Source organism: Thunnus maccoyii, chromosome 18 (genome assembly GCF_910596095.1).
Source record: "Thunnus maccoyii chromosome 18, fThuMac1.1, whole genome shotgun sequence".
Lineage (NCBI taxonomy): Eukaryota > Metazoa > Chordata > Actinopteri > Scombriformes > Scombridae > Thunnus > Thunnus maccoyii.
The window spans coordinates 28,988,348-29,001,913 of NC_056550.1; the positions used below are offsets into that span (position 1 = coordinate 28,988,348).

Below are 13,566 nucleotides of genomic sequence, written 5' to 3' on the forward strand. Positions count from 1 at the left end.
CTTTTCTAATCAAGTCCTCGTCTTTCTCCTGCTGCTTCTAGTTTCAGTAAACTCTCAAATAAAAAACAACATGTGGTAACACATGAACACTGACAGACTTCACTTAGAGCGCCCCCTAGGCCAGATCTGTTGATTGATGTCCTCTAGCAGATACTTCAGTGGTGGAAGAAGTACTCGGATCCTTTACTTAAGTAAAAATACCAATACAGCAATGAAAAAATACTCCATTACAAGTAAAAGTCCTGCATGAAAAATCCTACTTAAGTAAAAGTACATAAGTATTATGAGCTTGATGTAGTTAAAGTATTGCAGTAAAAGTACATAAGTATTATGAGCTTGATGTAGTTAAAGTATTGCAGTAAAAGTACATAAGTATTATGAGCTTGATGTAGTTAAAGTATTGCAGTAAAAGTACATAAGTATTATGAGCTTGATGTAGTTAAAGTATTGCAGTAAAAGTACATAAGTATTATGAGCTTGATGTAGTTAAAGTATTGCAGTAAAAGTAGTGGTTTGGTCCCTCTGACTGATATATTATTATATATGACATCATTAGATTATTAATAGTGAAGCATCAGTGTTAGAGCAGCATGTTACTGTTGTAGCTGCTGGAGGTGGAGCTAGTTTACACTACTTTATATACAGTTAGCTAGTTTAGTCCAGTGGTTCCCAACCTAGGGGTCGGGCCCCTCCAAAGGGTCAGCAGATAAATCTGAGGGGTGGTGAGATGATTAATGGGAGAGGAAAGAAGAAAAAACAAAGTTCTGATACACAAATCTGTTTTCAGTTTTTGGACTTTTTCTCTAATCTTTGATTTTTGCTGAAATATTGGATCATTTGAACATTTATTGAAATGAAAGCATGTGAGAAGTTTAGAGGGAAAAATCACTATTTGGTGGAGCTGTTAACAACTCATAGACATGTGAAATGTGACCCCGACTACACACTGCTTTTTGTAAGACGTCAAAAGCCAAAAAGGTTGGAAACCACTGGTTTCATCTTTAACAATGTGTTGTATTTTAAAAGCTTGTTATATTATCCATTGTGTCAAATCTTCATCTGAAAAGTAACTAAAGCTGTCAAATAAATGTAGTGGAGTAGAAAGTACAATATTTCCCTCTGAAATGTAGAAAGTAGCATCACATGGAAATACTCAAGTAAAGTACAAGTGTAACAGATGTGCTTTGGGCAGGTAATGAGAGGACTCATTGGTTTCCAGCCTTTTTATTAGCTCCTGCAGAAGACAATGTAACATATAATTTGCCTTCTGGTCTCTGCTGCACATCTGCTCCCTCAGCAATGCAAAACAGCAATGTGTGACTTCATTATATTTCCCAAAATAAAGTATAAAAATACGTTAATTGGGTATTACCACACCTACACAGATCAACACAGTAATATGGGGAAACTTCTAACCAAGAGCCATTCAAATTGACAGGAAACTCTTCTTTTTTCATTTTCTTTGTCCTGAATTATAACAACAAAGTCTGAACTTTCTCCTCTTCAAAACATAAATTTGAACCAATAAAAACAACATACAGAAGGACAAACAGCACCACCTGGTGGGTAAAGTAAACAACTACGTGGTGTCGGGTGATTAAACAGAGACAACAAAAATTATAACATTTGAGAAAAACAAGGCACATACCTGCAGAAGACAATGTTACACATATCATTTGCCTTCTGCTCTCTGCTGCACATCTGCTCCTAAACATGCAAAATAATTGACACTCGGAAATAGATGCTAAAATCTCTGCAGCGCTACGTTGACTACATGACGCAGGGCAGCCCACCGTAATACAAATGGCGCCAAGAAAGTTAAATGAAACATCTACAAAACTCATATTAGCAGTCAAAACAACATGAAACAGCTAGGTAAAGTAATAGTATTGACAGTAAACAACATGCATTAAATGTTACAACATAAACGGTTCGATTTCCAACGAAAACAATAAAATAGCAGCAGCAGCAACTTACCCTCAGCAACGCAAAACGGCAATGTGAGGGGTCCAGGTATCATCGGATAATTCGTTTGTAATTTAAAAACCGAAAAACAGTAAATCTGTTATTTGTTTCAAAACAAAAAACGGAAAACATTTTTGGTGTCAGAATCAAATAATGAAAAACCAATCTAACCCGGCCCGTTTTTGGTTTTTGCCGATTGGTTTTATCGTTTTTCCTTTTTGGATTAAATATCCAGCAGGTCTGCGGACATCAAGCTAATTCGTTTTTGCGTTTGAAACCAAAAACAGAAGTCACATGGTTTTTTCCTTTTTTCATTTTAAACCAAAAATGAAAAACAAAATCACGTGATCTATTCCTTTTATGTTTCCCAACGAAAATCCAGAAAACCAAATTCAAAAGACCGAGCAATTTTGGTTTAGAAATCAAGTATTTTTGTCAGTTTTGTACGATAGCGGAAGCGGCTACATTAGCCTACCCATGATCCTCAGCGACCGTTGCAAATAACAGATTTACCGTTTTTTGGTTTTTGAATTACAAATGAATCACGAATTATCCGATGATACTCGGACCGTGAGGGACAGAAGGGGCGATGTGCAGCAAGACAGTTTCCACAAGAAACATTAATAAAACAGTAAATAAAAATTACACATTAAGATAAAACTTACAAACACAAAGTGGAATTAAGGATCATTAAAGTGCCTTTTTAACTCTGTTACACAAGTACCTCAATACTGTACTTAAGTACAGTATTTGAGTAAATGTATTTAGTTACTTCAACACTGCTGGTTATGTGACCAGAGTTGTGACAAAGCAGAATTCACTCAGTGGACACAGAGACGATGTAGAAACAGGATTTATTTATAAAAACGCAGACACAGAGCAAAGTGACAGAAGCACAAAAAGCAGACAGACAGCAGCTTCTCATAAACAGCTGAGTACACAGCTCCTCTCTCACAGGTTTCTCTTTTTGTTTTTAGTGAAACAGCAAACTGTACGAAAAAAAATTCAACTCTGTTCACACGGGAATAAAAAACGTTTTTATTCTTGGTGGATGTTTCCTCAAGTTCATGTTGTTGTTGTTAGTCAATGAGGCATAAATGAGTTTAGAGCCTGCCTGTCGGTCCCTCAGTACCACTTTTTTCTTTTTCTTTTTTAAAAATATTATCATATTTAGTTTATTCATTCTTCTCTTTTCTTTCTTTCTCTTTAAGTTATAAACCCTACATTTGGGATATCAGGTCCCAAATCCAGCCTGCCCCCTGCATTCTCAGTTTCAACCCATTTTAATGTCAGAGTTGAACATGAACTCTTCCTCCTGCACCTTAGACACCATCAATCAATCAATCAATCAATCTTTATTTATATAGCGCCATATCACAACAGAAGTCATCTCAAGGCACTTTTCACATTGAGCAGGTCAAGACCGTACTCTTTAATTTACAGAGACCCAACAATTCCCCCATGAGCAAGCACTTGGCGACAGCGGGAAGGAAAAACTCCCCTTTAACGGGTAGAAACCTCAAGCAGACCCCGGCTCTTGGTGGGCGGCCATCTGCTTTGACCGGTTGGGTTGAGAGAGAGAAAGAGAGAGGGAAAGGGGGAGGGGGGACAGAAGAAAAACAATAACAACAACAAACAACAACAAGCACAAGCACCAACAGCCAGGGAAGGATGCCATCAGGACTGTGAAGGACCGCGAAGGTTCGGCCCGGGAGTCAGGTTTTTCTGTGAGATGAGAAAGCACAAAAAACTCCGGGGAAGAAGCAAAGTTAGTGACATGCATTGATGTTACATGAATGCATACAGATGGAGAGGAGGAGGAGGAGAGAGGAGCTCAGTGCATCATGGGAAGTCCCCCAGCAGTCTAGGCCTATAGCAGCATAACTAAGGGCTGATCCAAGGCGAGCCTGGTCGGCCCTAACTATAAGCTTTATCAAAAAGGAAAGTTTTAAGCCTACTCTTAAACATAGAGAGGGTGTCTGCACCCCGGACTGAATCCGGTAGATGGTTCCATAGAAGAGGAGCCTGATAGCTGAAGGCTCTGCCTCCCATTCTACTTTTAAAGACTGTAGGGACCACCAGTAAGCCTGCATACTGGGAGCGCAGTGTTCTAGTGGGATAATACGGTATTATGAGCTCTTCAAGATATGATGGTGCCTGACCATTAAGGGCTTTGTAAGTTAGGAGAAGGATTTTAAATTCTATTCTAGATTTTACAGGAAGCCAATGTAGTGAAGCTAAAATGGGAGAAATGTGATCTCTTTTTCTAGTTTTAGTCAATACACGTGCAGCTGCATTCTGGACCAGCTGGAGAGTCTTTAGAGACTTGTTAGAGCAGCCTGATAATAAGGAATTGCAATAATCCAGCCTAGAAGTAACAAATGCGTGAACTAGTTTTTCTGCATCGTTTAGGGACAGGATGTGCCTGATTTTTGTGATATTACGTAAGTGAAAAAAGGCAGTCCTTGAGATTTGATTTATGTGGGAGTTAAAGGACATATCCTGATCAAAGATAACTCCCAGATTCCTTACGGTGGTGCTGGAGGCCAGGGTAATGCCATCCAGAGCAGCTTTATCATTAGATAATGTGTTTCTAAGGTGTTTAGGGCCAAGCACAATAACTTCAGTTTTATCTGAATTTAGTAGTAGAAAATTGCAGGTCATCCAGGTCTTTATGTCGTTAAGGCATGTTTGGAGTTTGTTTAACTGATTGGTTTCATCAGGCTTCATTGATAAATATAATTGGGTATCGTCTGCGTAACAATGAAAATTTATGGAGTGTTTCCTAATATTATTACCTAAAGGAAGCATATATAAGGTGAATAGAATTGGTCCAAGTACAGAACCTTGTGGAACTCCGTGTCTAACTTTTGCCTTCACGGAGGATTCATCATTCACATGTACAAACTGTAATCGGTCTGATAAATAGGACTTAAACCAGGTTAATGCAGTTCCTTTAATGCCAATTAAATGTTCCAGTCTCTGCAAAAGGATTTGATGGTCAATTGTGTCAAATGCAGCACTAAGATCTAACAGGACAAGTATAGAGACAAATCCTTTGTCTGATGCAGTTAGGAGGTCATTTGTGACTTTCACCAGTGCTGTCTCTGTGCTATGATGCGCTCTAAATCCTGACTGAAAATCCTCAAATAAACTATTGTTATGTAGAAAGTCACATAACTGATTAGAGACTGCTTTCTCAAGGATCTTGGATAGAAATGGAAGGTCCCCACCAAGCTGCTTAAGGAGGTATTTCCCACTGTTAGTCCTGTTATCCTGCACATATTATAAGAATTCCCTGATCTCCGGTTCTTTTCCTGACAGTTTTAAGCATACCATTGTCCACCCTCTGCTTAAAAAACCCAATTTGGACCCTCAGTTCTTAAACAACTACAGACCCATCTCCAAACTGTCTTTTTTTATCCAAGGTTCTGGAGAAGAGAGAGGATTTCTTTTATCAATAGCATTTGTGTTTTTAACTGCTTCCAGTCTGGTTTCAGAGCATTTCACAGTACCGAGACAGTCCTTGTTAAGGTAACTAATGAGCTACTTCTAACTGCAGAGAGAGGTGACTGCTTGACCTTAGTCCTTTTAGATTTAAATGCTGCATTTGACATTGTCGACCACAGTATCCTCCATGGGTTGGAGGACTTGGGTTGGCATCAAGGGCCCGGCTCTTTATTAGTTTATTACGTACATATCTCTTTCTGTCTTTCTGGGTAACTCCACCTCCACGAAGGCTCACTTTAACTGTGGGGTTCCTCAAGGCTCAGTTCTTGACTCCCTTCTGTTTTCCTTATACATGCTGCCCCTTGGCCAACTTATTCAGAATCATGATGTGCTTTTATGCTGATGACACGTTGTTATACTTACCATTAAAACACTCAGATTCAAGCAGCCTAGCAGCCTAATGTCTCTGACATTAAATCCTGGATGTCCCAAAATTTTCTTAAATGTAATGATGACAAGTCTGAAGTCATTCTGTTTGGTTCCCCAAATTCTGTCAGCTCTTTTGGAGCAAACCTTGGCGATCTGTCAAACAACATCACACAGGCTGCTGGGAATCTGAAGATAATATTTGATTCTAACCTCAGTTTTGATAACCAAGTCAAAAATGTTGTCAAGTTGTGTTTCTTCCAGTTGAAGATCATCTCTAAAATTAGGTCATTTATATCTTTTGCAGATCTTCAAAAAATTATACATGCTTTTACCTCGGCTCGATTACTGCATCACACTTTATTCACATATCAGCCAGGACTCCCTTCACCATCTCCTGTTGGTCCAAAATGCTGCTGCTCATCTCATTACTGGGACAAATAGGTAGGAGCATGTTACCCCTGTGCTTGCCTCCCTACACTGGCCCCCAGTTAGCTTTCACATTGATTTTAAAATTGTATTACTTACCTTTAAGGCATTAAACAGCCTTGCTCCTAGTTACATATCTGCATTATTGACCTGGTATGTGCCCCCTCGACCCTTAAGATCCGCAGATGGAGCTGTGTTGGTCACTCCCAGGTCACAGCTTGTGACACAGGGTGATCAGGCTTTTGCTGTTAGCGCCTCTACACTCTGGAACTCCTTGCCTACTGAACTCAGACACACTAAGTCTCTACCTTCTATTAAAACTGTTCTTAAAACTTTTTTTCTTTGTGAAAGCTTTTGGAAATGTTTGATATATTTTCACTACTGTTTTTACACTTATTAACTGGTCTTATTCTTTTTATTGTTTTTTACTTCTTTGCATTTTATTGTTTTATTATTACTATTACTGTGCTTCTTCTATTGTTACCTCTGTGCTCCTCTTTACCTTACTTTTATCGGCCTTGTTTGGTTATTTTCTTCTGTAAAGCACTTTGTAACATTGTTAAGAAAGTGCTATATAAATAAGGTTTATTATTATTATTGTTATTATTATTATTATTATGAAGCACTCTTAGCAACAATAACCAGCTAGCATATAATAATAATAATTATAATTATCAATATTAGGCTATATCTTTTAATTTTTCTGTTATTATTTTATTTGGGTTTTGTTTTGTCTTTTGTCTTGTTTTGGGTATGAGAAAAGGTGTCATGTATATATAATATATATATTCTGTTTAACAGTTAATATTCATGACGTCATGTTGCATAGTGTTAATGTTACATGAATAAGCAACAACCAAAAAAAACGTCACAACATTCAGATTCAGATGTTGCTAGATGTGAACAGAAGTGTGAAGTGGGAGGAGATATTTCAGTAAAAATGAGTAAAAATGCCATCCATGTTTTTCATAGACGACATTAGTGACTACAGTTTGATCAACATGAAAATCTCCAGGTTGAATCACCAGAACAAAAGATGAACAGCTGTGTTAGAAAATATCTGGTCCTTTTGTAGAAAGTCAAAGCTACAAGACTGTGAACATAAAGATTTCAGGGTAGAAATTAACTACGACTCCCAAGGTGCATTTCAGCAAGAAACAGCCAATCACTGAGCTTAAAATTTGGTCAAATGCACTGCTAACAGCTGATAGAAGCTAAAGATCACGATGTTGAGAAAACTGATTTTACAATCTGCAGATTAAATCAGTTCACTTTCAATTTCTGGGTCACTTTGAGTGAATTCAGTAACCATGGTGACACTTTTTGTTTACAACTTTAGCAACAAAGCGTTTTGAATTCATCACGCTCTGATTCGCGCCCATGGCTTCTTCTCCAAAGCAACGGCAGCTGAGGCTCAAGGAAATTGTAGTATTCTTAATCATCTGCCAAAATCACAGATTAAACGTTATTTCTCAGAAATGGAGTGTAAACAATGTAATCTAGTGTCAGAATATAAACCTGTAGGAGTGTTACGTCATCCGGGAGAGTCCTGAGTTTCTCTGCTCAGTCACATCAACATCACAAATACAGAAATTTGTCACTAAAATAGCCAAAACTGTCTGAGTAAAAGTCACACAACTCGTTCTTTTATTTCTCCGAGTCTGCAGGAATGTTCGGTTTGACAACCACCAAGAAGAGGAAACATTTGCAGGAGGAGGATTTTTCTAAAGAAGGGTGTTTATTTAACATGGAAGTAATGTTTCAATGTTTTAGGCTGGAAATTTTCTTTCTCAGCGACACTTTCAGACCATTTCTCACCAACAGCTTCTTCCACAAAGCTTGTCCATCTCACTAACATCAGTTCATTACACGCTGATAGAAACAAAGGCATTCTACAGTTATCTGTTTGTATATAAAAGCTCATATAGAGGTTATGATACAGAGGTACAATGACGATACTTCATCTAACCAAACAGCACCAAGGATCTACTGCTATGTTTCTACACATCGCTTTCTTCTGCGCCATTTTGCATCCCCAACTGAAACAAACCAGATGATTCTGGTTTCTCTAATTAAATACATCTAGTCAAATGTGCTTTAATTAATATAAGCTTTGTGTTTTTGTGGCCAAAGAGCTTTTTGAATTTCTTGGTTTCTCGCCACAAAATCCCAAATTCTGTGATGTTATGAATGTACAGAAGCACAATGAATTCACCAAAGAGAAATTAATTGGAGATTAATTGACAATCTTAATTAAAACGCTGTTAACTCCTAAATGCCAGATCCTGATAATTATGACAAAAAGTTCTTATAATTTCTCATAATTATGAGAAAATGATGATGAGACACGGATCTTATGAGAGATTTCGTCTCAATTATGACTTAGTTTCTCATATCTATGAGATGTGAATATAAAAAAAGTATAAAATACATCTATTAGTTAGAGTTAGAAGGTTTTCCCATAATTACAAAAAACACATTGTCATTATTATTGTATCTTGGAGAACAATACTTTTTTGTAGTTATGGGAATGAGAAAAAATTATAATTATAAAAATACTTAGAATTATGATTAAAACTGTGTCATCATATCATGATTATGACAATTATTTCTCATAATTATGTGAAAAAAATCTGGATCTCAATGATGAGAAAAATCTTGTGATGAGATTTTTTTTTTAAATTTATGAATACAAGAAAATATTTGAAACAATACATGAATCTTTTTTCATTATAAAATCTTTTTTGTCATGATGAGAACGTTTTCTCATCATTCTGAAATAGTGCTAATTAAGTTTCAGTTTTTCTCATAGTTACAAAAAGGTTTTCTTATATTCTGAAACCATTTTTCCCATAATTACATTGATGTTTTCCTTTAATTATGAAATTGTCATTCTTATAAGTACAAGAACATTTTCTAATAATATTGAAGTAGTTTTAGTTTTCTCATAGTTATGAAGTAGTTTTTTTCTCATAATTACAAAAAAGTTTTTCATAATTATGGAATTGTTTGTCTCATAACTACGGTAAAATTTCATTATTATGAGATCCTAAGTTTCTCATAATTATGAGATCTGGATTTCACAATGATGAGAAAAGATCTCATTACTCATTACAACACAACCATCTCATAATTATCAGATATATATCTTGTAATTACAACATTGTTTTCTCATAAGATGAAGGTCTTGTAATTATGTGAAGTAAGTTGTAGTTATGAGAATTTCTTTCTTTGATGAATGCGTTACTTACAAATGTAGGTTTGAGGAAGGGACACAAAATGGCCGTCACAATGGCTGCAGTTGTTTGTCACTTTTTGGACAAGCTGCAAAGCTGCAACTCTTTATCATTTCATCTGATAATCCCCCCCCCCTCCTCCCCCCGCAACCCAACATCGAGTTAGTATTTTAGATACATTTTACAAAAGTAAATGTTACGTTCATAGCTCGACCAAGAAATGGAAACTCCTGCAGATTGTGACCGTGTGAAAGCAGAGAGGACACATAATCATCACATCATCACTTTTTAAAATTCTACTTCTCTTACGTTTGCACCACAACCCTTTAACTATGTTTTTGTGAGAGGCACAGCATCAGAAAATACAGGTGCCTTAAAAAACAAACTGAATACACAAATATTGATTTGTGGTGAGCGTTCTGCCGCAAAATGGCTGCCGTGCATCACCCGGGTGGGTGCTACACATTGGTAATGGTTGAGTTGAGTTTCACCCCTTCACTGTGAAGCGCTTTGGGTATCAAGATAAAGCGCTATATAAATGTAATCCATTATTATTATTATTAAAACAAATACGAGGTGATGAAGAAGACAGACGAGAGATAAATCACTGACGTCACAAACTCGTCTGATGAGGATGTTGCTGGTCTGCAGGCTGCTTCATGACCAACCTGAAGTCTGTTTTTAGTGAGTTTCCTCAGAGACAAAACTACATGGCTCCCGACATCAGCTTTGTCCCTGAAAGAAACACACAATGAATCACATCTGAGCGAGAATCAATGATAATCTTGGATTTCAGTGAAGTTTCAGAGTCAGGACATCAACTTGTAGAAAAGCCCATTACCAACAAAAAAATAATATAAAAAAATAAACAATAAAAAAAAAACACGCCCTCAGTTGTTTTTTCATTATTAAGTGCTACTTTTCTCATAATTATGACTTTGAATCTCATAATTTGGAGATCTTCTCTCATAGTTATGAGATAATATCTAATAATTATTTTATAACATTTTATAATTCATAGATACTATATAATTTTTTCCCTAAATTATGAGATAGTCAGTGTCTCATAATTATACTTATAATTAAAGTAAAAATTACAAGGTCTGATTAGTTCCTATCAAATAATTATGAGAGCTTCTCATTATGAAAAAGTTTTAAGATATTATTTCATAGTAATTAGAGGTTAAGTCATAAATTATGAGATACTAAATGATTATGGCTAAATAATTAATATACTTCTCATAATTATGAGAAATGTTTTCATAATAATGAGACAGTATCTAATTATAAGAAACTTTATGGGAAAATTTCTTATAATTACAAGCTACTAAATCACTTAATGATGTAAAAAAAAGAAAAAATAAAGAAAACTTTTTTATTTTACGTGGCATTTTACGTGAAATGAGCTTCCACAGTTGATGGTTTGATGTTTTTGCTGACGTTAAAAACAGCCTGAATTAAAGAGTTCATTTACTCCAACCCAGTGATGATGTTGGTGAACTGAGGCTTTTACACCCTGTGAAACTAAAGCTCTCCATAAGTAACTGGACTAGCTGCAACCACGATTGTCCATAAATATCCCATAATAGTGTCCATCCACCAAATATCTTTAGAGGAAAAGCTGAAAATACTTTAACAGTTTATAAAACATCTCTGCAGGTTGTGTTTTAACCTCAACACTCGTAAAATGTGATAAAAGCTTCCAAGTTGGTGCAGCTCATGTTTACAGTTTTTCCAACTGACATTAAGTTTCACAAACGCACAGAAGAGGAAGTTTTATCAGTTTGTGCACCTTCTCTGCTTTACATCTGTATATGTTCAGGCTTGAAGGTCAACAAACAGAAGAGGAAGATACAGTTTTTCTTTGTTTTTGTTCACACTGATGTCCTGGAAGTCTGTCTGTTCTTCAGTTTGTTCAAGTTTGTTTGTTTTCTGTCAAAAGAGAAACCATGAAGAGTCTGGTTCGTCTGTCAGAAGAAAAGTTTCATTTTGTAATTCTGAACCTGAACAGTATTGAAGACATGGAGGACATATCATAGTGTAACCCTAACAATACCAGAGTTTTCTGCTTAATCCACTATTTGTGGATTGTTCTCTGTATTCATTAATGGAAAAATACCCATAATCCATCTGTGCTTGCTGTGTTTAAGGCTGCAGAAGAGACAGAAATCATAACAGTCTCACCATCTCCTGTCCTGCTGAGCTTCAATGGAAACTTTAACTTCTGTTTAATCCAACTGGAGGACCTTCATTCAGAGTCACTTTCAGGTCCCCATTTACTGTCAACGGGTGTCCATTTGTGTATAAAAGTGACCCGATCACTCTCAGTGGACACAGACAAAGACCTGTTGAGTGTCAATAAAGAAGCTTCAAGGCAAAAAATCTTTGAGTACTTTTTACCATCAATGGAAAGAAACTGAGAGTTTCAAGAAGTCAGTGAGAAAACACAATATTTCAGTTTTTCATGAAGAGAGAGCTTTAGTTTCCAGGTGTCATGTTTGTTTTCAACGGAGAGGAAATATGGCAAGGGGTCATCTGTTTGAGCAATATGGAAGCAAAAAAAGGCCGGAAGGATTTGAAACTTATAAGAAACTGAATTGTTAAATTTAATCACTACTGAAAACTTCATTTAGAAATTTATAGAATTTAAACATTTCACTTTTTCTGAATTTAGGCATTTCAAGTTTCATTGCAAGTTTATTTTATTCAAATTTTAAGGGTTCACAAACTCATAATGGTAAAGTTACTCAAATTCAACATTTCAAAAATTTTAAATTTGATCATTTTTGGATCCAAAAAGTCAAAACATCACAAATCTCAAACTACTCAAATTTCAGGTGCCAAAATTCAAGATGAAAAATTCCAACTTTAACATTTGAGCTGCTAAGGATAATCAATCAGACCTGCTGTGTCCTATCAGGATATGTTTTTCCAGTCACATGATCCAAGAAAGACATTTGAAGTTTTTAAATCACAATTTGTGAACCTGGAGAAAAATCATTCACATTGTGGGAAATAAGCTTATTTGCTTTCTTACAGAATGTTGGAATGTTAGAAGTAGATGTTTGTTGATTCCACTTACAAGTCTTAATGCTAAGCTAAGCTAAATACTTAGCTTAGCTTAGCATTAAGACTAGAAACATGGGGAAACAGAGCTAGGCTAGCTGTTTGCCCTGTTTCCAGTCTTAATGCTAAGCTCAGCTAACCTGCTGCTAGCTTTAGCTTCATATTTAGTGAACAGACATGTGAGAGGAATCAATCTGAACATCTAACTCGGCAAGAAAAAGAAGAACTGTACTTTAAATGTCAACATGAAGTATTCAGTAGTTAGTTTCAGGTATTCAGCTACTTATAAGATTCAGACCTTTCGTTTAAGCAACACCTTGCTGCAGTTTTCTTCAGACACAATGTGGCCCGGGGGTTGTGGTCCTTTATGAGGTCTTTCTGCTGGTCCGGACCACTTCAGGACAACATGTCAGAACAGCGAGGTCGGACATTTAAAGGAAAGGTCTGGAGGGGACGGTGAGGAAGGCGGACGGTGTTCCCCTGGACAGCGGCGGACGTTTCCAGTGCACCTTCATGTGGTGCCTCAGGTTGGACCTGGATGAGAAGCACTTGTCACACTGCTGGCAGGAGAATGGCTTCTCCTTGGTGTGGATTCGGCGGTGGCAGATGAGCGCTGTGGACACCCGGAAAGACTTGCCGCAGTCAGGGCACTGGTAGCGTTTGGGCTCGGTGTGGATCCGCCGGTGGTTCTTCAGGGACATCAGGTTGGGGAACTCCTTCTGGCAGGAGTTGCAGAAGTAGGTCCCGGTCTTGTGGCTGTTCTTGTGGTTGAGCAGGGAGCTGGCGTGGCGGTAAGACCGCCCACACTGGTTGCAGACATAGCTCTTGGAGCTGCTCGTCGAACCCACCGGGCTGAGATCTGAGACAAGAGAAACAGAGTAGTAGTAGTTCAGATCGATTCAGGTTAATCTTGGAAAAACCTCACATTTTGACAGCAATGTCTAAAAATATAGTTTCTTCTAAAACCTGCAGATCTGTAGTCAAGGCCAGTTTG

General features: G+C 37.0%; 1 protein-coding gene across 1 annotated transcript in view; it reads right to left on the reverse strand.

The window, feature by feature from the left end:
- Positions 1–11,888: 11,888 nt before the first annotated feature.
- Positions 11,889–13,566, reverse strand: part of si:dkey-89b17.4 (zinc finger protein 850) — a 31,815-nt gene continuing 30,137 nt past the window's right edge. Inside the window, exon 5 of the mRNA XM_042393247.1 lies at positions 11,889–13,431. Coding sequence (XP_042249181.1) covers positions 13,004–13,431 — 428 coding nt within the window. The 3' untranslated portion in view covers positions 11,889–13,003. The remainder of the gene's footprint in view (positions 13,432–13,566) is intronic.